Raw genomic sequence first — 25,386 nt, forward strand, 5'->3', positions numbered from 1 at the left:
AGCCCAACCGGGAAATGTACAGAAGCAGAGGTGTGGAGTGACATGACATTAAATGCTGTGGAAAAACTGTTATTCACTGTTGGTAAGAGTTCCCTTCACAATAAATCAGGTTTAGTCCCCCTTTCAAAAAGGGGCCAGACAACCACAAACACAACTGAGATGTCTAACAGAAGGTAAATGCATCAGGCAGATACCCACATTTATTTTCACCTGTGCTCTGAATATTTAATAAAAAGCTCACAAACATGAACAGATTATACCTGTAGCAGTGGTTTGTCCTGCATCCACAAACAGTAAAACAGACCCTTCCATAGTTTGAGCAGCTCATCACCTGTGAATCCACCTGAACAGAGGGCGACAAAAAACATCAAGGTTAAAGACAGAAACACTAATATTAATTGCTGTTTCTATATTACATTGAAAATGACCATTGATCTTTTATTCCCTGTGACATATCACTAAATCAATGACCCTGTATACTTCGTATCACACTAATGATGTTACACAATGTTGCAGTAGCCTCTTCGAAAATGATCACTTATTAGTTATTAAGTCCTTCACATGAGGTTGACTCTCATCCACATGTGAGCATCGGGTGCCATGTCTTTAAATCAGACCCAGAGTAGTCATCAGACTAGAAAAAAACCCTCTTTAAAACTTAATTTAAGGCCATAAACTATAATACTTTCCTTACTAGTATTAACTATGTATTGTCTAAGTCAAAGATAGTTCTCACATTAGCTGTTGCATGATCTAAGAGACCTAGCTAACAAACGCTAATATGCTAGCTCACCTTTTTCCTTCTGTGATCTGACATTTATGTACTTCCTCAGTTTCTTTATCGCTTTGGTCCGGATGGGTTTCTCGTTGGAGGCCAATCTCTGTGCGAACTGGACCTCTGGTTCCTGCGCCGACGACATGGCCACATCAGTTCACGTGGAGAAGCTCCACTTTGCTGTTTGCTCTACTTCTCCCCACGTTTCCACCTTCGACGCAGACTGATTACGTCAACAAGGCTTCGTTGGATGTACTTCAGCGCAGAGCCGCAGGATGGCAGACTCCTACTGATGGTCAACAACGCTTCTCTGCACTTATTTGGTTATGAATTATGGGTCCAAGAACAATTATAGGATGACAGAAATAGAAACAAGGACAACAGAGAGGTCAGATAGGGGCTCATAGTCAGATAAAGATTAAATCAGACCGTGTTGATGCTGTCCTTATAATTTAATAATCATGAGTCAGTAGGCCTCTTTTAAGACAATTTCTCATTTGAAAACCCTATGTTTCGAAACAGATAACAAAAAAATGTAGAAAAGATCACGACAAAGGAGAAAAAAGACGAAAAAATATTGACAAAAAATGACAAAAAAGAGACAAGAAAATGACAAGAAAAATGACGCACAAAAGAACAAAAAATAATGACAAAAAATTAACAAATACAGGAAAAAAAAAATCATAAACATGACAAAAAAATGATGAGAACAAACAAGGAAAATGTGACGACAAAATTATGAACAATTGACCAACAAATTACGAGAGAAATTGAAAATTAAAATGTCGATAAAAATTCACGAAAAAAGACGAAAGAATGACGAAAAATGATGAAAAAAAGAAACATGATAGAAAAGAAGATGAAAAGAAATGAGGAAAAATTACCAAAAAATAGAAAAAAGATGAAACTGGAAGACTTTAAATAAAAAGAAATATATAAAAATGCCCCTTTAAATGAATATAGGTTTTTCAGTACAAAAATTCTACATACTGTATCTTTAAAAGGATCATAATAAAAATGGTACTTTTAAAATGAATAGTTGGGGTTAGACATTTTGTTATTTACTTTAGAATTTTAAAAGTTCAGATTATTGGGGTCACAGTTGTTTATTCATTAATTTTATTTTGTTAAAATAAATTTAATACGCACACTTTGCCATGAGAAGGGGTTCTTTTGTACCTTAGGAATTACGAGCTGTATAGACGTCGTGGTTGGTCACGACAGTCGAAATCATATCTAGCCTACATATACTATGTCAGTGATTTGCAAACAATCATAGTTATGACTTACATAAATTTTATTTAATGTTGGCATAGATGGGCCTCCATTAATTTGATTCCCCACCACAGTGATTGAGAGTCAGCGGTCAGGGATCAAACATCAAACTACAGCAGCAGGAGCCAGCGATGACGTCAGACCAGAGCGTGCGCCTCGCGGACAGCCCAGCTGTGTGTGGCTTTGAGGTGACAGTCGCTAGCTTTCACACCAAACAAGGAAGTGGAGGATGTCTTTACACTGACGGCAGAAAACGACCGACAACCCGTCTTTGTTTTCGCTTTGAGGTAAGAAAATCAACCGGGATGAGGCTTTGTGATGAATTTAGTCTGAGCACGAGACCGAACGACCGACGGTTAAACGTCTGATCCAGCCGCGGTGTGGTCTAGCTAGCTACCGTTAACTACCACGTCGACTCCAGCGATTTGGTTCCAGTCTTTCACAGTTAATCTCGTTAATAACGTCCATCATTTGACAGAAGATAACACACGAGGGAAGAAGAGTTAATGTCACCGTACAGTATCGCCTGATAGCGCCAACGTGTGAAGTTTAGTTGCTGTTCTCAGCCTCAGCAAACACAGCGAGCTGGAGGAAAAGATGCGTGTGAGTGTTTTATTCACTATTAGATCTGTTTGTTTTAATAGATTCAGTTTGGAGATTAGCTGGAATCCAGAAACCCCAATAAAGATACAACAAGAGACCCTGGTTTAGTGAGATTACAGCTACCCTTCACAGAGTACAGAACTTTGGTTTCAGGCTACCATAAGATGAAAGATAAAACCAGGAAGCTAAATGTGACACATGAGATTTGCTACTGGAACATGTAACAGCTACTGGTAATAACTACAGTAGTCGAAGGACTGATGCATATATATTTCCTGGCCGTAATATTGCCACCCTCCCTGGTTCCATGTAAAGCAGACAGAGGAGTATTCATGCAGCTCCTGGCCCATCATGTTTCCTCTTCACAGTATGTGGTCTTAAAAAGCTGAGCTGCTGCCTCAGGCATGAGCATGTATAGAGCTGCAGATTGTCTGCAGGTGTTCTTAGCACACCTGGGGCAAGGTGAGGTGTGTTTTAGTGGGTTAGGAGGGTAGTGGAAAATGCAAGAGCATGCAGGAAGTACTACAAAGTAAGAAGGCATTTGTGTTTTTTATCATAGATGGAAATTCATCATCAACCTATATTTAAACCTTGAGGATCAATGTGGCTTCCCTCGTTTACAATGATGAAGAGTTACAGAATTTAAAAAGTGCAATTATAATTATCAGTACAAACAAAACAGAGTCTACTCAGAGAAACATCACACAAGGAAGTGAAATAGTCTGAAATAATTGACTCAAATTGCCTATGAGAAATGAGTGCCAATCATAAGAGTGCGTTCTTAACGATTCCACATAAAAGCTAAATGCAGATTTCCCAAATTCAGAGTAAACCTATAGGACTTGAAGCATTAGACAGTAGAGTGAGTTTGGTAAGGTGCAGCAGAGGTGTTTCTCATACCTCTGTGCCAGTGAACACCAACTAACTTTGTTTACTCAAGGCACAGCTACAGTGAAGCAAATATCTCAAGGCACATCATATTACCAGCCCTGCTTAAAGACATGTTACAGTATCGTTGGTTATCATACAGTTGTTATGATAGCATAAGGTAGTGCTAAATCCCATGGCCCACCTAGACTTTAATCAAGGCACACTAGTGTGGCTCAGCACACCATTTGAGAATCACAGTAATACCGTAGTCTTGCACTGACATAAAGACTACCTCTTTAACACTTCTTCTACAGTAAAAGGGAAACTAGATCTGTTTCTGTACCAAAAAATGAGTTTCTTACAAAGCTTTCTGGCTAGGTAATCAATATGGCCTATAAATGTAAATGTTTCATCAAGCCAAATCCCAAGATGTTTATACACTGTTACTGTTTCAATATTTGATGCATCCTTTGTTAATAATTTTTGACAGTCAAGGGGAACATCTTTAGCCTGGGGTGAAAGCATGAATTTTGTTTTGCTACAATTGAGAACAAATTTAAGGCTTAAGCATGCATTTTGAAAGATAATTAAATCTATTCTTTTAATAACTCATCAGCAAGTTGTACAGAATCAGCAAAACAATACAAAATCATATCATCTGCACAGAGATGGATATTGAAGTCATTCATAAAAGAGACAGTATGATCAATATAGATTGTAAACAAGATAGGACCCAGATCTGATCCTTGTGGAACACCATTTTTCATTGTAAAAATGTAGACCAAATACACCCTCCTTCACACACTGTAATCTATCACAGATAATTTTGGAATCAGTTACATGCCATGGAGTCGAAGCTAATATTGTAAAAAAGCCAATGTTTTAAACGTGAAAGCTTATGCCACTCTGACAATAAAAGTCCAATTTATTGTGCATAAATGTAGATGTTTTAGATCTTTTAATCTACCATTACACAAAGTATGATATTGGCAAAAACCTGTGCTTTGCTTAACCTTAAGTTGTTTTTTTAACTTTGAGACTGTGACATAAGTTTGCCTGCAAGTTTTCGGTCTTTAAAATTAGGGATGCACAATATTTGTCAGTGGGATATCAGTATCAGCAGATATCTTAAAAAGTTTATTATTAGTATTGGCAGATAAGAACATTTCTTTCCTTATTATATACAATATCGACTGTAAATACCGCCCTGTTTTATTGGTTAATATTGACTGCCTTTGTTTCATTCAGTCCTTTTAGAAAATGTTTATTTTAACCAAGTCAAAAAAACAAAAGCAAAGACCCTTAGCATTTATTACAGGGGAATTGAAAGTAATTTATTCGCAGTGTTGTTCACACACTTCACTGGTAAACAGAGTTTACATCAGGGTGGATGATCAAATACAGACTTGTTTCTTTTTTTCCGCTGTATGCACCTTGCACAATTGTTCTTGAGATATCACGTTCAAATGCCCTGGCATACGACTGCTGCGTAATCTCTCCTGCCCCTGGCTGTCACAAAACATAATAAACCAACGGGATCCCCAGTATTGCACCATTGAGAAATCTAGTTAAATGTCTTAAATCGTGATGATGGAGGAGATTCATCACAGCACTGTTGCAGAAATGCATTATGAAACGTAGGGGGCATGTAATAATTATCAGCATGATATCAACAGATATTTACAAGCCATATATCATCTGAAAATATTGGTCATATGCCCAAATAAGTTTGCAAAGTTTAAGGCTAGACCAACAGTCTATTGTGACTTGCAAGTTTTTCTTTGTCAATCTTCATTTTGTAAACTTTTAAAGGTTTTTTTAGGACTTGATTGACAGTTCTGAACCACATTCAAATAACATCCCTATTTAAAACAAGAAATTACCAAGTGTTGGGTAGCCAAAGACTTAATTTTGTTGTCATGATATCGAGTAAACTACCCATCAAATAATTTTAGTCATTTAGATCATTATGCATATTTCATTTAATGGCATCTAATTACCATCATAGCTTCCTATGATAATTTCTTGGCTTTTTGCCCATTTAATATATCAATTCAAAGCCATTTAAAGACTGTGCCATGATTGATGATGCCCTGTGTTAGGGTTGTTTCAGTCTGAAACATTTTGTTCATCTTGTCTGACCTTTAAGAAACCAGCTGTGAAAATTGCCACTTGATGCTAATTTTGACCTTTTTATTCTCATTGATGGACTCCTTTATGTCTCTCTCTTTTTCTTTGTCATTTCTCTTTACTTGTCATTTCTTTTTCTTCCAACACCTCTGTCTTTCCCTTCTTCTTCTTGTCACACCACTGTTTTTTCCCTTCCTCCTCCAGTGCGCTCTACATCAGCCATGTTTCCTCCAGCTGCCGACCCCTGGCAGCTTCCTGTGAGATGGAGATGAGCCGAGGCAGTGCCCTATGAGCCTGCTCAGCGTGAGCTCACATCATATCCTTTCACAGTGAACATCGGTACTAAAGAGTCTAAAGATGGCAGCTATTCCTCCTGGGATCCGCCTGTTGGTGTCTTTCAACAGGGACCAGTGGTAAGTCTCAAAGTGACTGTTTTCTTGTGTTTGTGTGTGATTGGGCGTTTTCTGTCCGGAGTCTTTCTTTGAAACTTCAGATCCTTGTTGATCTTGGATTGTGTTCATTTTTGTCTTGCTGTCTGTTTGATTCTGTTAGTGCACTTCTGTTCATCTTTGATTTGAGTGATAGTCAAGCAGAGCAGGCAGGCTGGCATGGGTATCTCCATTATTTCTCCCTCGTTAGGTCATAATCCAGCACCTAAAGAAAAGGTAGCGTTTACTGTAAAGTAAATAAAGTTTAATAAGTTAAATAAGGTTTTATAAAGAGGAGAAAATTGTTACTCCTTTGTTATGCTGAACTTATAACTTTTACCGCAGGCAAGAACAGGCATTTTGACTGTCATAAGCTTGTCACTAGCAACACCTGGCTGCAGGTTTGAAAAAAATGAATGTATCACATGAAACAAATGTGTCTTGTGTTTAAAGGCCTGTAGCTCAAAGATGTATCTTTTTACAAAGTGAATATCCTCATAAAAGTCCCGCAGCAGCCAAAGTAAATTTTACTCAAATAGGAGGAAGAGAATAAGTTTGGGACAGTTATTAACAACAGATTAATACACCCCGCCAAAGGTGTTGATTTTTACACGCACTCTCCTTTTATACACTTATTCTACGTGGCATTTTTAATGAACTGCAAATTGTCATTATGGTCTGTATATTCTTTGCCATTTTAAAAATGTGGAAAATGTGTAATATCAGCATTTTTGGGGGGTCAATCACAAAACTGTTTCAAAGCATGATATTCATGACCCTGTGATATTTCACCTTCTCTGTGAACATTGCAGAGGTGTATTGGGGAGAGAAAGGGATCATCCTCTGTACTGACTTTTGGTAGTGGTTGGAGGTAGTAACAGGTGAGAGTGAGGTCAGTGGAGTCAGCAAAGGAGCAGAGCACTATGTAGTCAATAGTCGAGGCCAGAGGCACCATTTTTCCATTTCTCCATCCGTCCGGGCCATAATTGTGAAAGCAACATCTCAAGAAAGCTTTGAAGGATTTCTTTCAAACTTTGCTCAAGACAACCTTAGGGATGAATTCATTAGATTTTTGGGCGCAAGTTAGGGATCTTAAATTGTGAAGAAATGGAATGTACCAAAAATCTGCTAAAGCTGAAAGATTGGGAGAATTGCATCCCCTTCTGCTTCAGCAGAGCAGGGATTAATGGCTGAAAATAAAACAGAAACTTTAGATTTTTCTATTCAGTGGCACTGGCTGTAGTATACAACAGCCCATCACACTGCATAGGTGAAGTTTGTGACCGATGTTACGTCCAACAGCTGATTGATGAATAACAGTGAGATGAGAGACATGACGAAGCAGTGATTGAATCAGTTATGAAGTAACAAATAGCGATACTATAAGCTATACTGCGCTGTTTTCTCCTCACGGAGACTCAGCAAAGGTTTTTAGCAGCAGCATTTTAACATTTCACTCCGGTGCATCAGTGAGCATGTGGGTTTTTCAGCTCTGCTCATGAAGTCAGAAGGAACAAGCAGAAAACCAGGACTCAGAAATTACATACATTCCTGTAAACAAGATAAATAACATAAGGCTATTTAGTTTATTTAATAAAGGGACAAGGTATAGACCTGCTCTGTAGGGTAGGTATCTTTAAATGACCTCTGTTGTGATCTGGCACTTTATAGAAAATACAATTCAATAAAAGTAACTCGAGTCAGGGGGGCCGATTAGGGGGTCGGGGCGCCCCCCTAATATAATGGTAGTGGAAACACTGTTATGGCACTGTCATGGAAATGTCTAAAGGGTGGACTACTAGAGTTCAATTCAGCAGGTTAATACATAACAAAATGCACTGGAGTATTAATAACTGAGGCAGTTGGCTGACCTTTTAATAAGTCCAGTATATTCATATGAAGAGGATTTACAGACGTCATATTAAACTCTCCATTTCTATAGGGATTTCATTTTTCTTGCACGGAGTTTCCCTGTTATGCCCCAGTCTACTGTAGAAAAAGAAATCTGCACGACTGGCCGGACTTGTGTTTCTTCTTTAGATCTCTTGTGTGTTGTTTTGTACTCTAAACACAGCTGAAGTCTAAATGCAAGATTACATCCTATCAAAAACCCGCCTAGGTGGAGTAACTCCCCATAGCCAGAAGGTAAATTCCACCTATAATGAGACCTGTTCCTCTGGAGTCCAGAGCATGATAAAGCATTCCAATGAGTCAGCTCCCAAGAGCACATACAGTATCCAGTATAGAAATAAAAACCTGGCGCTGTGAGCTGAACTTATAGCCCACAGCAGAGGGCTGAATGGAGCCTCTATGTGCAGGATGCTTCTATGGATTAGTCTGCAGGCTTGGGAAACCATCCGTGCACCGATAAAAGTTCTGCCCGGGCTGACTTTCAGATCTTATTTCACATCCTGCAGCTTTTACAAGCATGATACTCCTCATTGTTAATTCAAAGCTTCTTGTTCTTCAGCTGTCTGCTGTTTCTTTGGAGGATTAAACATCTTATTTTTCCTCCTGAAGCTCTCTCTGCAGATGAGGTAGCAGTTTTTTTCCCTCCAGTTTTTTTTTTAAATATCAGTGGTTATAGTACTTTTTTCTGCTTTAGTCTTCCACTATTTAAGTCAGAAATGATCCTGAGCACATCATTGAAACTTGACTAGTCCAGCTGTTGGTGTACCAGAGTAAAAAGTTTATCCAATGCCTCAAATTACAAGTAAAAATTGATTGAAGCATGGCCATGGTAAAACAAGTGCAGATGTGGGGGTTTAGAGGTGTAGACTGAAGGTGAGCAAGTTCAGACAAGACAAGAGCCAGAAAGTATTGCATTATGCGAGTGAATTACAGTACATTGCAACACTGTGCCAATTTGGGAAGCTCAAGACACCAAGACGTATTATTAACATACACTGAGAAGCAAATTTTAAACCCTGCTTGCCTTAATGGGTTAAGAGATTAGTGCATGCAGTAGTTTACCTCTAAAGCAAGTCATGATAACAACTTCTAAAAAAACATAAAGGAAACCTACAGTAGGCGACTAAACATGAAAAACATCTTTTAGAAGATTTTCTGGGCTTCAAAGTGCGAAGCAAAGGCTGCAACTGTCTGCCTTTAAACATCTCTATTTGTTCCAGACATTAATTTATTTAGTTTGCATTTGTTTTAAGATCCTTCTATTTTTAACTGAAGTTCCATAGAGTATTATGTTAGCTATTTTCAGTCTTACTTTTTGTAAAGAACAACATTCAAGATCGACTAAATTGTCTCAAAAACTATGCCACAGAACCTTTGTGCTGCAGCCATAAAAAAAGCTTCAGCAGCAGACCAGCACCTCCCAAATGAAAATCTGAATATATCCTTATTCAAGCAATGCAACCTGAAGAAGTATTGCTTGTATTTAAAAGGGCAAAAAAAATAGAGAAAATGGTTGTTTTTATTAGGACAATTTTGAAAAAATATGTGATGAAATTAAATCATACTTCCCTGTTGTGATGCGGATTGCATCAGGTGAGTTTATCACTACATTCCCACTAAGGGGTCGGAGCCATTGTTAAAACGACAAATATCATATGTACGTCAGAGCTTGGAAGACGTCAGTTGATCCGTTTATTTGTTAATCATTAACATCTCTTTTAATTTAAGGTGGCTTTTAATTAAAAACATATCACAGCCTTTAACTTCTGGTACATTTGAGTTCCAGTTATGTCTTTTTGGCACTCAAATTCACTTCTGTATGTATAATGTGTAAAATCAAGTTATTATTATAATATTTACCATGAAATGGAGCGAACGAGAGCCTGTGAAAGATGTTAAAACTTCATGCAAATATTTCAGTTTGCAACTGACTGCCATTTGGGAGCTGGTACGACATTAAAGGTGTACCAGGTTTACTTAGAGCCTGTAAATTTAGCTGAGAAAGAAGAAGAATCCAAAATCCTCCTTTTACATGGTAACATGGAATCGCAGACCACCTGAACAAGGGCAACAGCCTCCCTTACTTCAGAGAGCTGATTGAATTACGGGCAAGAAAGCCTGTCTCTGCCCCAGGGGCTTTTATTGTGAAATGCTACTTTACCCACATGAAGCTATGCACTTGGCGCACTACTGGAGAGAAGACAGTGGTGATTTATGAACGGAAGTTTCTATTATTTATGGGTTTTCAGTGTGGACATATGTCAATTGGAGTTTTCTTAGTGGTCATGGCCTCTCCAAAACTCCAATCTGACATTGTAATAAGCTTATGTTTTTTTTTTGTTTGTTTGTTTGTTTTTTTAAATAATTCTGTATATTTATTTATTATACCCATAAATGTTCATTTAAGTTTTTTAATCATCACCAGAATTAACTGCCATCAAAGTGAATGTCTATGAACAGATTAACAGTTAACAGTCTGTCCACTTCTGATGTATGTCAATTTTTAACTACACAGTGTATGTTAATGCATGTACTCAAAGTGTATATTTTTGTGTGTCTCCCTGTCAGTTAGGGGAGCAGTCTTGCATCACAGTGCTTCGCACTAATGTGGTTTTATTGCCTTCAGAGAGTGGCAGACAAAGCAACACCACTGTCTCTGTGACCTCTAGGCAAACTGCTATACTTACATTGGAATTTAGTATTTGCATGTTTAAACAATCAAATGTTGAGATAATTTAGCAACTGATCCAGTTGGTCATTTGTTTTGTAATCTACTTTTCAACATAGCAGGGTTTAGATAAAGTCTGGTGTAGAGTTGAGTTATACAGGATAAAAAGGTTCTGTGGTATATTTCTATTCTGCAATATATTTTGATGTGACGTTATTCTAAATGAATGCAGTAAGTTTATGTAGGCTTAAATATGGGCATGGAACATTTTAATTGCTCCTTAATGACTGTGGACTTGACACCTTGTCCTGCACAAAAATGTGGGATGCAATGTTCAAAACAGGTTCAGCAACAGAAAATGCTAAAACAATCTGTATAACTTTAATGGTACCAGTAGGAAGCACGTTCCTCCTAAATCTAAAATAAAACCAGAATGTTTTTATGCCTGTCGGCTGGATTATGTTTTCAGGTTGTCAGTCCATCTGGGCCATTCATGTGAACACAGAATTTCAAGAAGGGATTTTCTCCAGACAATGCACATATATCCACTCTGACTTAAGGAAGAACTAATGAGATTTTAGAAGTTGTAGGTTATAGGTCAAGGCCATTAAGCCACATGTTCCGCTCGTGAGCACGATATCTCAAAAATAATTTGAGGAATTTTGAGGAATCTTCATTTGCCTTGATAACCAAGCGAGTAGACTCATGATGCCATTTATGTATTACATTGTAATCGCAGTATTGTCCAGTATAATTGCAATCACACATTATTACTAAACTGTGTAGCAATAAGTGGAGCTGTTTTCAACTGAGAGGGCTATGAGCACAGTGGCAAAATGGCAATTGTATACCTCTTGGAGGCATAAAATTGCCAGGCGGAAGAGCTATTTTTTGACCCCGCTTTGGCATCAGTTAATCCAATGATAGCAGAGTGCTTGAATGAGCTTCATCAACACAGTTAGATGTGTCTAAGAGCATGTCTGTAATACTAAAACATCATTTCAACTGATTAAATTAACACATACTGAGCAAAAAAGCACTGCTTGTGCATATGAAATTATTGTATCAATGTGTTGCCATAAATAGGGACTGTTAGGATGAGTTTATTGGGAATGCTCATATTGCAATACAATATAAAATTGTGGCTTATTGTGCAGCCCTATGCTGTATTTGATCTGTATTAGGCAGGGTTAAGGCTACAGGACTTTAAAATCCCAACTGATTATGACCTTGTCCCCCTGACCCATTTTCTGATCCACACTTGTGTAACTTTTTGCTTTATTTTTTCTCTCTCCAAAGCTGCTTTCAGGCAGATTATTGCACTAAATTTGTCTTTGTTATTTGAAATCACGTGAGATCACAGTGATGCAACCTGAATTCAAAGCTGCTCAGCATTTAAAAGGCTTGTGGTCTGAGCCTCATTAGATCAACGTCTTACTACAGATGTCTGGTCTTTGCTTTTTGGCAAACACTCAGCAGACCCACACATGAACACACACTGGAACATGCTCACAGCATGACGTCCAGCTGTTGCATAAGAAATTGTGCTGTTACCCTCATCCATTTCCATTGCTCGCTGCTGAACCTGAAAAACCTCCTGAATTTCTGAACAACATGACAGAGTTCTGGTTTGGGTTGTTTGCTCTCAAGCCAGATGGTGATTACTCTGCTGTTCCTCATTAGTGCTGAATACACAGCCAACAACACACCCAAACACTCACACAAAATAACAGGTTTAATTATTTGAAATACTGATCCATCTTTTTACATGCTGGCACATATAAAATCTGAACTCACAAGCTAAATTTACATGGACATGAATAATCTGAATCATCATTTGATCTAGAGATGCACCTTGTGAAATCCAGGGTGGATATTTAAAAAATTACCTACATATCTATACTTATGATCATGTTTGACCACAAAACAGATCAAAGTTTGTCTGGCAGCTATGCTCACATGGTTTGTGGCTGGGTTCAGGGGCTGGACCTCAACCCAATATTCTCTCTCGGCCACCTCCGCAGGCACCATCTTCAGCTTTCATGAGCTGGCAGCTCTGTCTGGTCTATCAAGTTAAGGTTTTTTTTTGTTTAAAGAAGGTAAAGAGAAGGCTTGGAGTCCAATTTGCTGTGCTAAACCTTTGCAGCTCATACAAGTACAGTTAATCTGACACACCAAATAGACTGTTTCATATATCTACTGCAGGATATATTTCACATTCATCTGGGAAAGCTCCAATAGAAAGCTTTTGGGAAGGGCAGGGCTATTCAAAAAATCTTGGAAGGTGATTGGAGGAACGTTCTGTCTGTCACATTCATGATGGGCCAATCAGAGTGACAAGATGAAATGATGTGCGCATTTGTTTTTCTTGAGCTGCTGTAGATTGTTAATTGCTTCTCTTTGAATAAATTAATGCTAAGGCCAGTTGGGAGATGTGCAAAAATATCTTCTCTGTTGAGACAAGCTTTCGATGTGACTCTTAGTACTTGTTTAAAAGAAAATGTGGTCAAATTCCGATCAAACTGCCCCTTTCCTGCAACTACATCCATGATAATAGCTACCACAGCAGCAGCCATGGTATAGACCTGCAAACCCCACCTGTAAAGATCGCAAACCCATACCGAAGCAGACTGGGAGAAGAGTGAAAACATTTTTTGCATCATGAATAGCTTTCAGTGTTACTCTCTGCGCTTGTTTTAATAAAGAAATGTTATCCAGTTCTGTCAAAACTGCCACTGTGGCTAAGTCAGAGCTAATCACTACATGAGAAGCCATTGTACATACCCACTCACACAACTAACCCTTTCCCACAGTAACTCTCACAAACTCATGCCAAAGCAGGTCGGCAAAAAAGTGAAAACATCTTTCACATCATTAAAAGCTCTTAGTGTTATTTTTATTGTTTGTTTCATGCAGAAACACAGTCAAGTTCTCGTAAAATTGATGCTATACTAGAGCTGTATCCGAGCTAATCACTGCACCACAGACAAACATTGCAAACAGCTTCAAGTGCAACTAAATCCCGCCCATCCCGGGGCTGATTGGTTTGAAAATTATTTGGTTGTATTGGAGCTTTTCGAGATGAAATTGCCTGATGACCGAGATGGAGTCTGGCAAATCCAAATTAAACTAGTGAACAGATTAAAAGAAAGGATGAGAAAAGAAGACCCCAAAACTAGTCTTTTTAAACAGCAATCAGAAGTTCTGATGCGATGTGGCCCTTTTTTTACTTGTGGTCAGAGTAAATTTACTGACTGATTATGTCTGATGGTCCTCCTGAAGAATGTCATTGCCCCTGTGCTTATTGACTGCAGGAGGAATTTATATTGCTAATCTTTCAATTTAATTTAGGAGAGCAGCAGAAAAAGGATTGATTTGTCTCTTGATGTTGGTTCATTTTGAAATAAAGAAGAACAGACAGACAGCCAAACTTGCAGACATAGGAAATCTCTATCACACGGCAAGCGGAGAAGTGAAGGAGTCGAGTAGTGCCTGTGATGTTCATCTGCAACATGTATGCAATTGTCTTTTTGGCAACTCTAGCATGCTGACCAAAAACTAGACTGAAAATAATGACAAAGAAAGGAATAAACATACAGCGGGACATCAGTTCTGATTAAATTCAATCTTACTCCACAGAAAATCTTCAAAACACGCCCATTAACAGAAACATGCAATTGTCTGCATGTTACAGCTAACACTGGCTGCAAGCACTGTCCACTTTGCTGATGAGAAATACTGAACAGCGATGGATTTATTACAACTTCGATTACATTTTTCATTAAACTCACAATAAGGAGCAGCTTTTTCTTCTACTGTCTACAACTGCAGAATAAAAAAGCCATAAGTAATCATAGTGAGTGATTAAAACATTAGAAGCATCTCTTTTCAGGTTTGCAAAGCCAGAAAATACCCTAATCTGAAATATACATACCAAGGCCAGTGGTACAACTCTGCACATGTCAAAATGCTTTTTCTCTGATGAAATACTTGATGCATGTCTGCACACAGTGAAATACCCAGTCAGAAGAAATACTGCTCATGCAAACCTAGCTTTAGGGTTAAATCTAAGAACCACAGCACAGTGATAAGTGTGCAAATATGACTCCATGATAAAGTAATCAGAGCGTGTGGTCAGTAAAGTACACACTAGAGCTACAGGATGTCCTGCATGTTTGAATCTGTATAAGGTGTCATAAAACCTGTGGTGTTTGACTTTGATGGCCCTTTCATTTCTCTTTTAAAGGTTTCTGCAGCACATCTTTCAACTTTACTCACTCACTGTGTGTACTGCATAATGAGACCAGCATGACTGCCATGAGATGAGCTTCTTCTGCCTTTGTTTGGTTATAGAACCAGTCTACATGACAGAAGTCCCCTTGCATGTTTCACTTCAGTACAGCCACACCTTAAAAAGTCAAATCTTTGTTTGCCTGCTCATTTACTTCTGTTCTCACGTCTGTTTTAATGGCAGTCATGTGGGAGGTTGAATCAGCTGGAGAGTGCATCAGGGTTACCATAGCTGGAACACGTGTTGTATGTATTTGCTTGTTACATAATAGGGCAAGCAGGCACATTAAGTCATTAAAGCACATTTACTTTCTATTAATGTTACACAATGAAATCAGCTGGGCTTTTACCTACTTCTGAGGTGTGGTTGGAGTTATGTGAAGCTTTCGCATGTCTTGTTTGACATGTAAGGAGAAGAAAAAGTATGTTGAAAATGTCACCCAGCTTGTTTTCTGTTGGCTCACAGCTCAGTACTGCCCTCTTGTGTCTCCTATCTGCAGGTACAGAGCTCTGACGTTTATCCTCACCTTCCTGCTCTACACCAGTTTTCACCTGTCCAGGAAACCTATCAGCATCGTTAAGGTAATGTCACTATTTACATGTTTGTTTACTTGCCCTTTTTAAAGCTGCAGCATGTGGTAGCCAGTGATACAACCCTTGTTATAATGATTAGACAGTTTGTTTAGATGCATCTATGGGAGAAGGTCATTACCAGAGCCGTTTGTCAAGCATACAGTGGATTTGACTTTTGTATTCATGGTCTTTTGCTTCATCAAATCTACACTTAATATCATATAACAACCAAAAGTAGAATTTTAGATCCTGGAAAACCTGAAATGCTACATTTAAAGTTTCAAGGGCTGCTGACTGTTTAGCATCCTTGAAGAGTAAATACCTTCAAGCATTTTCTTTATTCAGTTTGTATTTGCTCTCTGTCACTAATAGGATCCATGTGTTGTTTGCAAAGGACATCATGTTACAGTGAAGAGGTCCATGCGGGGGGGCAGGAAGTGATTTCAGCATAGGGAAGTGGTGTAGAAATAACAGAGTTTTGTGGCGCTGGGGGGGCAGTTAATGCTACTTTTGAGTCCTGAAAATAAAAACGAAGTCAGGCATGGAGGTCTGTGGCACTGCTGAGGTGAGGTGTTATGGAAGCCCCAGTTGCTCTGATAACTAACCATAACTAACTAACTTTCCTCCATCCACACTGATTCCGAATCAATCTTCTTTACTTCCTGCCCCCAATCTGACCTGTGCAAAGTTATAAGAGAGCACTAGAATACTATACCCAAGTTAAAGTAAAGTTGCTTTGACTGAAATTTACTTTAGTTAAACTCAATCTGATGATTGATAAATTTACTCAGAGAAGGTTAAAGTGATTTGAAGTTTACTCTAAGTACTAAGTAGTGAGCAGTTCCTCTTAAGCCCATAGACTAAAAAAATGAATACATTTCCTTCATGTGCAGGGCAAAAAAACAAGTTGAAATGCAGCTATCCAGGCTTCAAGCTGTTAAATTAAAGGAACACCTTTATCATGAAGTGCAATCCAACAGCAAATTTTTTGCTGTGATTTCAAATCCTTCTCTTTTCTTGCTACAGGCTGTCATGAAGTAATGTAAGCCAGACAAGTGGTTGTTTTCACATCACTAACAGAAAGTTTGGACCTCTTCTTTCTGTCATTTAGTGTGGATTTTTTCTCAGTAACCAGTGTTTTTAAAATGTAGTAAAAGTAAAATACTTTCTCCAAAAATACTTTAGTAAAAGTAAAATTAAGGGGTCCATAAACTACTTAAAAACCTACACAAAAAGCTACCAACTTTCAGTATCATGAGTACATAAAATACTTTCCATCACTGTTTAGGACTTACCATACTCACTGAATTTAAGAAAAGTTGTTTTAGTTCTTATATACAGCTGAAAAAGCAGAGCCATCTTATAATCAGGGTCTTCACTTGACTTGACTTGACTTGAATTTCATGCAATTTCTCGTAATTGCATGAAATATTGTGCATCTGGATCATAGATGAATAATAAAATGTGACAAATTAGTCTCAAAGATATTTAAAACTAAATCTTCATTTGAATAGCTGTTAAAAGCAACAGCACACCCATTTTCTTCAGTATATTAATTTTAAATAAAATTGTTCTCTTAAAAAGGAGAGAATGATTTGCTCTTCGAAAAGTCTTTGTCTAAAAATAAAATCTGAAAAGGTGGGATGTATTAAAAAATACAATAACTTTTTATCCTTTTCTCTTTGTTTTTAATTTTATTATTTATGTGGTCATTACAAGGTGTTTGACAACTTCTCAGAAAATGCAGAAATTAAACCAAGGTACTTCCTAAATGCATATTTCCTCATATTTTCCTGTTTTATGTGAATATTACTGTTGCATTCATTGCTTTAATTACAGAGCGAGCTTCATAAAAACTGCTCATCTATCAGTGAGTTAGCGACCATCGCCTCCAGCAGCAGCGGCAGCCAGCAGCCCTCCCTGCCATCCCTGTCTCCTCTCCACACAGACATGGACTGCAGCTGGAAGCCTTTTGGTTTGTATCTACATGGCTCGTAATACTTTGGGTGGAGGGTAGACTTGGCAGTAACAGAATGGCCTTTCCTAATTTACTAGAGCTGTAGGCTCAAGTTATGTTTACATGGACACAGATAATGGGAATTAAAGCCTAACCAGAGAAAAACCACCTTGTATAAACATGTCAACTGATCAAAAAACCTAATTTGGATTCCTCTGTTCTCTTTCAGGCCAGTATTGAAACTTCCATTTATCTCAAAAATCCTAAGAAAGCACTGCTTTTACAAATCTAGTCTTCTAGATGATTACGGCATTCTTGTCATTTTCCAATCTGGTTTTAAGGTGTTTCCAAGCACCGAATCGGCACATTTATTGATCTTTTATCAACCCTGGTGACTCATTTCTTTTAATGCTTTGAGATCTAACAGCTTCTTTTGACACAGTTGATCACACGACTCTCAGTGCTTGCCTTGAACACTGTGTAGGTTTAACAGGTGCAGCCCACATTTGGTTCAGGTGCTACTTGACTGACAGGTGTTTTAAAGTTTTGACCCCTACCCTGTGGTGTTCCCCAAGGTTCTAGTCTTGGTCCCATTCTTTTCCCCTTTTACCTCCTTCCTTTTGTTTTTATTATTATTATTTTTTTTTTACATTTTTTACTTTTTTTTACTTTTTTTTTTTTTTACATATCTTAGCATCTTTATGCTGACAGCACTCAAATTTACCTGCTGATAAAAAGGAATGATGGCAGCTCTATTAAAAGTCTGCTAGACTGTCTTAAAAACATTAAAGACTGGATGAGCTTTGACATTTTTTACTAAAACGAAACTGAACTGATCATTTTTGGCCCCATCATGTATCATGAAGCCCATGATACACATCTCAGGGACCCGGACCCCTTTTGCCTTATTTTAAACCCACAGTTTTAAATTTTGGCGTCAAGGTTGACAATGATTTTAACACACACTGTATGTTTATTTCTTTCCAATGAGTGAGTGATTCATGCTTTTATTTCTACACGGTTACTGTAATTGATCAGGCCTTACTCGCACATTTATAGTTGATCCAAAATGCTGCTGCTCATCTTTTTACAGGTACACAAAAACTTAATCACATCACCCTTATCCTGGCGTCCCTCCACTGGCTCTGTTCATTTTAGGATTTTTATATTTTTATTTTTTGTTTTTATATCTTTAAACAGATCAGCACCCAAGTACATTTCTGATCTGTTGTATGTCTTTTATGTTTTTATTATGTGTTTTTTACGTCCTTCTTGAGTTTATGGTGTTCCTATTTGCTTTGATTTCTTTCTTCCTAATGTTTTCATTTCTGCTATGTTTGTGTTCTATTTCTGTGTTTTTACTGTGCAGCACTTTGGTAAACTTTAATGTTTTTAAAATTAGCTATTTGAATAAAGTTGATTGGATTGGAACTGGAAGATGCTGATTCAGTATGGCCCATTCAGAAATAAATTGCAGTCATAATGAGGCAGGGGGTTTGTGTTGATTGCTATCCCAGTCGTTACCATTTATACACTCGGTCAAATTGTGTTTTCCTGGTTGGGATAAAATTGTTCTTTTTTGCATATGTCTGATGGTCCTTCTGCAGATCTGTCAAATTTGTCCTAAACCATCTCATTTACTTTAAACATGTGTGCGTAAGTGGCATGCAGCTGCAACGGCCTGCACAGAAAAAAAAGAAATAGAGTTAAAGAATAAGAGGGAGATCTCACATGGATACATTTACCTATACTCTAGTGTTTTAAATCATCTAAATAGTCTGTATAAGTAGCTTGTACATGATTTGTGACTTTTTTTATATAAAGAATGATAAACGGGGAAATCAAGAAAGAGCTTTGCAACTTTGTAAATGACAAAATCTCGATCCTGGAAACAAAATCCTTGTCAAAACAAAACCAGTCAAACAAAATCAATTAATACTTTACATGCAAGCCCCGGTACATATTAAAAGGCATGATGCATACAGGGTATGGTAAATATGTATTGCCGCAGAGTGGTTTAAACTCTCCTTACCTCTCTGAGCATGAACAGTTGTTCTCTGTCTGCAGATTGAACTGCGCGCACATGCTCCTTCATGTTCGAGTCAGTGTTCATTGTAAATATGTGGGTTTTCAAGGACATCACTGCCTGCTACTCTCAATGCTATGTATTCTTGTTAAAATTTAGGGCCCCCTGGTGATGGAATTGACACTCTGCATGTTTAAGGTGTTGGGTAAAATCTTTAAGAAAAATGCCGACAGACACATTTGACAATGAACTAAACTTGAACCACACAACTTTTATGTATTCATTTAGATAAAAGAAACTACAAACAGCTGCTGGGAGCTATGGACTACTCCTTCCTCTGTGCCTATGCAGTGGGAATGTACCTCAGGTAAGACAACAGCGAGAAGAGGGCAGTTTAATTTATAACAATAATTTACAGGTGAAAAATACCAAAGTATATCAGCATTAAAAAGATTAGCACATACACTAGTCTACCTAAATAAGAACTTATTTTCTTTTTGTCACCTAAGATGATGGTTATTATCAACAAAATGTGAAAATGGCATGTTATGCTGCTGTGAAACTACATAATACACTATTATCTTTTGAACCAATTCATGTCTTGTATAAAATACAAATTTTATCATGTGCAGTTGTCAAAACTGCGTATAAAATGACACATTATTATGTTTGATACAGGGATCTTCCTAGGATTTAATTTAATTTTATAATTGTAGTACTAAAAGACTGAAACAAAGCTTGTTAGTAGAAATCTTCATTGATGAGGATGATGCTTGTTTTGCAGCCAGTGAGATATTGACAACCATTAAAGGTCACAAAGAAATAACTTCTTGAATTACCCCACTGTAAAAGTGAGTTTAGGGCATAAATAACACATGAAGAGATAAATCTGTGTATGTGTGGACATTGCAACAGCTTGTTCAGTTTAGTGATAGTAGAAGGAACAGTATACAGGGACACTGGGTAGAGCTGGGATTCACCAGTCAGCTGACTAGATAGGGAAGCAGTCTTGTTTAAAGAATTTAAACCGTAAAAGATATATGACAAAACATGACTTAAAAACATACTAGATTGATTCAGTAAAAGCAGGAAAAGTGTATCTTTTGGGCTCATTAAATGGAAAAACATTAGGGTTTCCTTTAAAAATTTGAGAACTGGTGACACTACTGACACACAGCTTTACAGTAAGCTTCACAGTTAAGTTAAAAAATCATGATCATGTAAGATTTATATACGGTTGCACACTCCAGATTACATAGTTCTTAATTCGGTGTCATTTCTTTGCAGTGGCATTATCGGGGAGCGTCTGCCCATCAGATTATACCTAACATTTGGCATGCTGACCAGCGGCCTGTTCACCTGCCTGTTTGGACTGGGCTACGTCTACAACATCCACAGTCTGGGCTTTTATGTATTTGTCCAGGTGAGACTACTTATAATGGATAATTTGATTAACCATACTTTATGAGAGAGAATGCTAGTTCTGCACTGGTCAGAGCACTGCCATGAAAAATGAACCAACTGTTTAAAAACAGGGGAAAACTGTCCATGCATCTTTACATGATGACAAAATGCTGACCAGAGGTCTTGCAATCCTAAAACTTTATTTAAAGATTGACTTTGTCCTCCTCATTTCAGGTAGCTAATGGCTTGGTTCAAACCACTGGCTGGCCCAGTGTGGTGACCTGCATTGGCAACTGGTTTGGAAAAGGAAGGTAAGGGTGGTTCTAAACCATTGGACTACAGGCTTTGTCTCTTTCTGTCAGACGGTCTTTCTGTCAGTGGCATAAGCCTGATTAAGAAAGTAATGTAAAAGACATCACATTTCTACAGATTTAACACGCATTTGCTTTTGAACGATGTATGAAAGTGTTTAATCTTTTAAAAAGATCATATTCCATGTGTCTGTTGCTGTTCACACTATCATAAAATTGGAATCCAAGTGACGTGAGGAATTCAATCACTCTTACCTGCAGTATGAACGTAGTATACATTTATCGCATGGAAGGTTATTCTGTTAGCATGACGAAGCGCTATCAAAGTCTCTTAAACCCTCATGTGTTTGTGTCTCTCATCCTGTCAGGCGTGGGCTCATCATGGGACTGTGGAACTCCCACACCTCAGTGGGAAACATCCTGGGCTCTCTGATCGCTGGTTACTGGGTCTCCTCCAATTGGGGCATGTCCTTCATCGTACCAGGGCTCATCATCGCTTTCATGGGCATCGTCTGCTTCCTCTTCCTCATTGAGCGTGAGTGCAGCCTCCTTATTGGCTGAAAAACTGTGAGAATATGAAGCTGATTTGATTATTTCTACCTTATTAAGCATCCTAAAAACGAGTATTTTGAAGTTAGTTAACGCAGCCTGATAGCCATTTTAAGTTTGCAAATAGACACTGCTTTTATGAGAGCTTCCCAGCTGTAAATAAAATACCATGGTGTTATTTTTTCCTTTTCTTCTTTCCCCAGATCCAAATGACCTGAAGAGCATTTATGCTCAAAAATTGTCTCCAACTACAAGTGTGAGTACAGACTTTTTCTCTTTCCTTAATTTCAATTAATTAACCGAGTGCTTTAAAGACTCATGACTTACAGTCAGGGGTGGCTATAGCACTGGTTCACACAACAGCCTTCATTTAAAAGAAGCCAGTTAGCCCATCTCAGGAATGTTTGATACACTGGCTGATGGAAGAGGACAGTGGCAGATTAAGCTAAGAAGAGATAAAGAGAGAGTCACCAAGGAAGAAGACATACAAAAACAATCTGACAGCAGAGTTTACCCTCTTGTAGATATTATTTTTAACATTATGTGATGTAATGTTTGGTTGCATACTTATAGGTGCCATTATTGTCTCATTTTTAGGAGCTGTAGTTACGCAAGCATCGTGCTGAAGACACTAGCAAAATAATATGTGTACCAGTAATATTAGTCAACTGTCAACCATTACCATCAGTCAGCATGTTCTTTGAGTTTCCACAATGTTTTGCCAGCTTCAAAACCTCTGTTTCTCAACAGATGTACATTGTCTTTAAGTGGGGAGGTATAACACCACCATATGTGTTTCAAAACATTTTTGCTCTTAGAGACCCTCAGTAGACGCTAAAGCTCACCAAACCAAATTCCCCCATGTTGTGACTTCAAATGCCTAAATAACTGAACTATGAACTAATAATGTGTTTTTATCACTTCTAGCAGGGTCCTACAAAGAACTGCAATGGTGTTAATGGGCACACTGAGGTTTACCTGCAATATAAGGACAACAAAGCACAGGTGTGTTACATGGATGTGTATGCTAATGTAGTGTAACTGTCAGGTTTTTTTACAGCCATAAAATTCAGTCCAATTTACATATATAAAAATATAAAAATCCTTAAAGCAACCTGGCTTTTAATGCTCTTACTAGGAAAGCAACAAAAAAACTTATATAGATATGTAAATATCCCTTTTTTCAAGTGAGTCTTTCTCTCCTTAGGGCAGTCTAAAGGGCATTAAATTATCTGTCATATACAACCTAAGGACACCCCCCCCCCCCGAACCCTTTACTTATGTTATTAGTTTATTGTGTATTTATACTAGAAAACTCTACAGCTCAGTCTCTATGATCAGATAGGTTAATCGTCTGTGCCAGCAGCATCTCTTTGTTGATTTACTCGACTTACCCTTAGTTGTATTTAGATAGCTGCACTATAATATTTCATCATTGATCCATTCAGGCCTACTACTGTTTCACGGATAGTATTCAGAACAGGAAGGTTAGTTGGTCTGTTCCTCCTGGTGGTCATGGTTGCTTCAGGTGCAGCAAATCTATCAGATTTGGTGGGATTAAGTTTAAAAAAAACATTTTTTTGGCTGAATGCAAATGTCCCTCCTTGAAAACATGCCGCAAATAAAACTATGTAAGATCGACTCTGCAGTGCTGGATACACCAGACTATTTTCAGATCTTAATTGATTTAGAACCATTGGAGATCTCAAACATAACGACAGTTTCAACAAATTTTTAATGTTTGCACAATGATTATTTGGACATATAATGGGTGGCAAGAAGCCTCGAATTAAGCCTATCCCCCGTCAGTGGTTGACTGGGCAAATCAAGCCCACAAGTAGCCCTCAAATTGTCCAGTGTGTGGCCAGCCTAAGCTGCAAAAACATCATTTCATCACATCCCCTACAGACCTGATGAAGTGATCATCTCTGGTTTGGACTGGCCAAGGTGCTTGTAGACTTTCAGGGAATCTATCAGTTTAATCCTTAAGTCTATATGAAGTTGGGACATTTGAATTCATCCTTAGGTTTCCCTTTATTTATCTTTTTAATGATAGTTGGGTTGAGTTTGCTGCTTGCAAAAGTTTTTTCCAGGCTTGATAATGGACCATTCTGTCTTAAATTCACCTAGTGCAGCAACCCCTTCCCTTCTATCACACCAAAAAGGCTGAAGCAGGCCTTGCTTATTGCTTTAATCGATGGTATTTGAGAGAACTCTTCTGGTGTTTGATATTCTTTCTTCACAGAATCAAACAAGGGATGTTGCAATCATTTAACTAATCATTCACTCATAGTTCGGCTCCTGGTTTCTATCTGTTGTGACCTAATTTATCACTACAGAGTATTTAAATCATTTGACAATGTCTATGTCCAAAATCAGTGAAATTAAAAGCTCACCTCCTACAATGATCTGCTTGCTACTTTGACCATGAAGTCTTCAGTAGGTGAGGCAGAAGACTTCCCTTGCATTTTTCCATGATTGCTTTACACTTTTCTCTCTCTCCTACAGAGTTATGATACAGAGCTGCTGTTACCCAGAGACAATGTTTGCGTCCCCGTGCAGCCGGTCGTGGTGGTGAAGAGGGAATCAGAGCCATCCGCTATCAGTTTTATGGGAGCTCTACGCATACCAGTCAGTAACATACACAAACTTTTATTCCTAAACCTCAGGATGTGGACATCCTCACATTTTTGTATGCTGTTTGTCTCTGCAGGGAGTGATCGAGTTCTCTTTGTGTCTGCTGTTTGCTAAGCTCGTCAGCTACACCTTCCTCTTCTGGCTGCCGCTCTACATCACTAAAGCAGGTGAGACAACAGTACAGATTCACTGTGTTGGAAACAAAGGACTTTGTTTAATAGCACATAAGACCAATATGCTGAATAGTGGCATGTAAAAAGGAGCCAGTCAGAAGATGTGAGTTTGAACTTAACCAGGTGTTTCTAACTTTGTAATCCAACAGCTGATCCAGTATCAGTCTGTCAGCTTTTGTAGAACTGTCACATTGTTCTTGTGCTGTATCGCTGTGTAGGCAGAGCAGCCCACTCCGTTTTATTACCACCTCTCATGTGTGGGACAAAAGGCCTTGACAGAAAGAGAACTGAACTGAGGGATAATTGAGTGTCTGTCTTTGTGTGTTTTAGCTCACCTCGATGCAAAGAAAGCTGGAGATCTGTCCACCCTGTTTGATGTGGGAGGAATCGTGGGTAGGTGCTTTTCACATGTACCTCTTATCTCTATATAGACGTGCAGTTTTAACCTACTTTAGTGTGTTATGGTTGGTGTGAGAGATGTTATTGTCCTCTTGGCTCATGGTGTCTTTACATTTTGTGTTTGTGTTCACAGGAGGGATCCTGGCAGGAGTGATCTCTGATAAACTGGGAAAGAGAGCCACCACATGTGCAGTCATGTTGCTGCTAGCAGCTCCTACAGTAAGTAACATGTTAATATTTAGAGTTAACATCCATGCTGGGTATTTGGACACCAACTAGGAACCGGTGGTAATACAATAATACTGTATCCTGAGGAATTGGAAAATAGTTTCACCCTGCCATCAGAACTCACTTGCCAACCTATTCAATCAAAAGCTCTCACATCTTGTCTGTTGCTCTCAGGCTTA

At 38.3% G+C, this 25,386-nt stretch overlaps 2 protein-coding genes across 3 annotated transcripts in view; one reads left to right on the top strand and one right to left on the bottom strand.

The window, feature by feature from the left end:
* The window catches only part of LOC121523017 (ribosomal RNA processing protein 1 homolog B-like), a 28,149-nt gene extending 27,169 nt beyond the window's left edge, over nucleotides 1-980 (bottom strand). Inside the window, exons 1-2 of the mRNA XM_041807745.1 lie at nucleotides 794-980; nucleotides 261-343 (exon numbers count right to left, since the gene is read on the bottom strand). Coding sequence (XP_041663679.1) covers nucleotides 261-343; nucleotides 794-920 — 210 coding nt within the window. The 5' untranslated portion in view covers nucleotides 921-980. The remainder of the gene's footprint in view (nucleotides 1-260; nucleotides 344-793) is intronic.
* Nucleotides 981-2,205: 1,225 nt separating this feature from the next.
* The window catches only part of slc37a1 (solute carrier family 37 member 1), a 31,854-nt gene continuing 8,673 nt past the window's right edge, over nucleotides 2,206-25,386 (top strand). The window contains exons 1-14 of one of the 2 annotated variants that reach the window (XM_041807473.1): nucleotides 2,206-2,337; nucleotides 5,858-6,066; nucleotides 15,451-15,532; nucleotides 17,363-17,498; nucleotides 19,795-19,873; nucleotides 20,794-20,929; nucleotides 21,145-21,221; nucleotides 21,590-21,756; nucleotides 21,974-22,026; nucleotides 22,698-22,775; nucleotides 24,279-24,401; nucleotides 24,484-24,574; nucleotides 24,911-24,973; nucleotides 25,113-25,198. In XM_041807473.1, the coding sequence (XP_041663407.1) occupies nucleotides 6,011-6,066; nucleotides 15,451-15,532; nucleotides 17,363-17,498; nucleotides 19,795-19,873; nucleotides 20,794-20,929; nucleotides 21,145-21,221; nucleotides 21,590-21,756; nucleotides 21,974-22,026; nucleotides 22,698-22,775; nucleotides 24,279-24,401; nucleotides 24,484-24,574; nucleotides 24,911-24,973; nucleotides 25,113-25,198 (1,227 nt within the window). In that variant the 5' untranslated portion in view covers nucleotides 2,206-2,337; nucleotides 5,858-6,010. The remainder of the gene's footprint in view (nucleotides 2,338-5,857; nucleotides 6,067-15,450; nucleotides 15,533-17,362; nucleotides 17,499-19,794; nucleotides 19,874-20,793; nucleotides 20,930-21,144; nucleotides 21,222-21,589; nucleotides 21,757-21,973; nucleotides 22,027-22,697; nucleotides 22,776-24,278; nucleotides 24,402-24,483; nucleotides 24,575-24,910; nucleotides 24,974-25,112; nucleotides 25,199-25,386) is intronic. The other variant, XM_041807474.1, reaches the window with a different exon arrangement.

This window comes from Cheilinus undulatus, linkage group 15, assembly GCF_018320785.1.
Source record: "Cheilinus undulatus linkage group 15, ASM1832078v1, whole genome shotgun sequence".
Classification (NCBI taxonomy): Eukaryota; Metazoa; Chordata; class Actinopteri; order Labriformes; family Labridae; genus Cheilinus; species Cheilinus undulatus.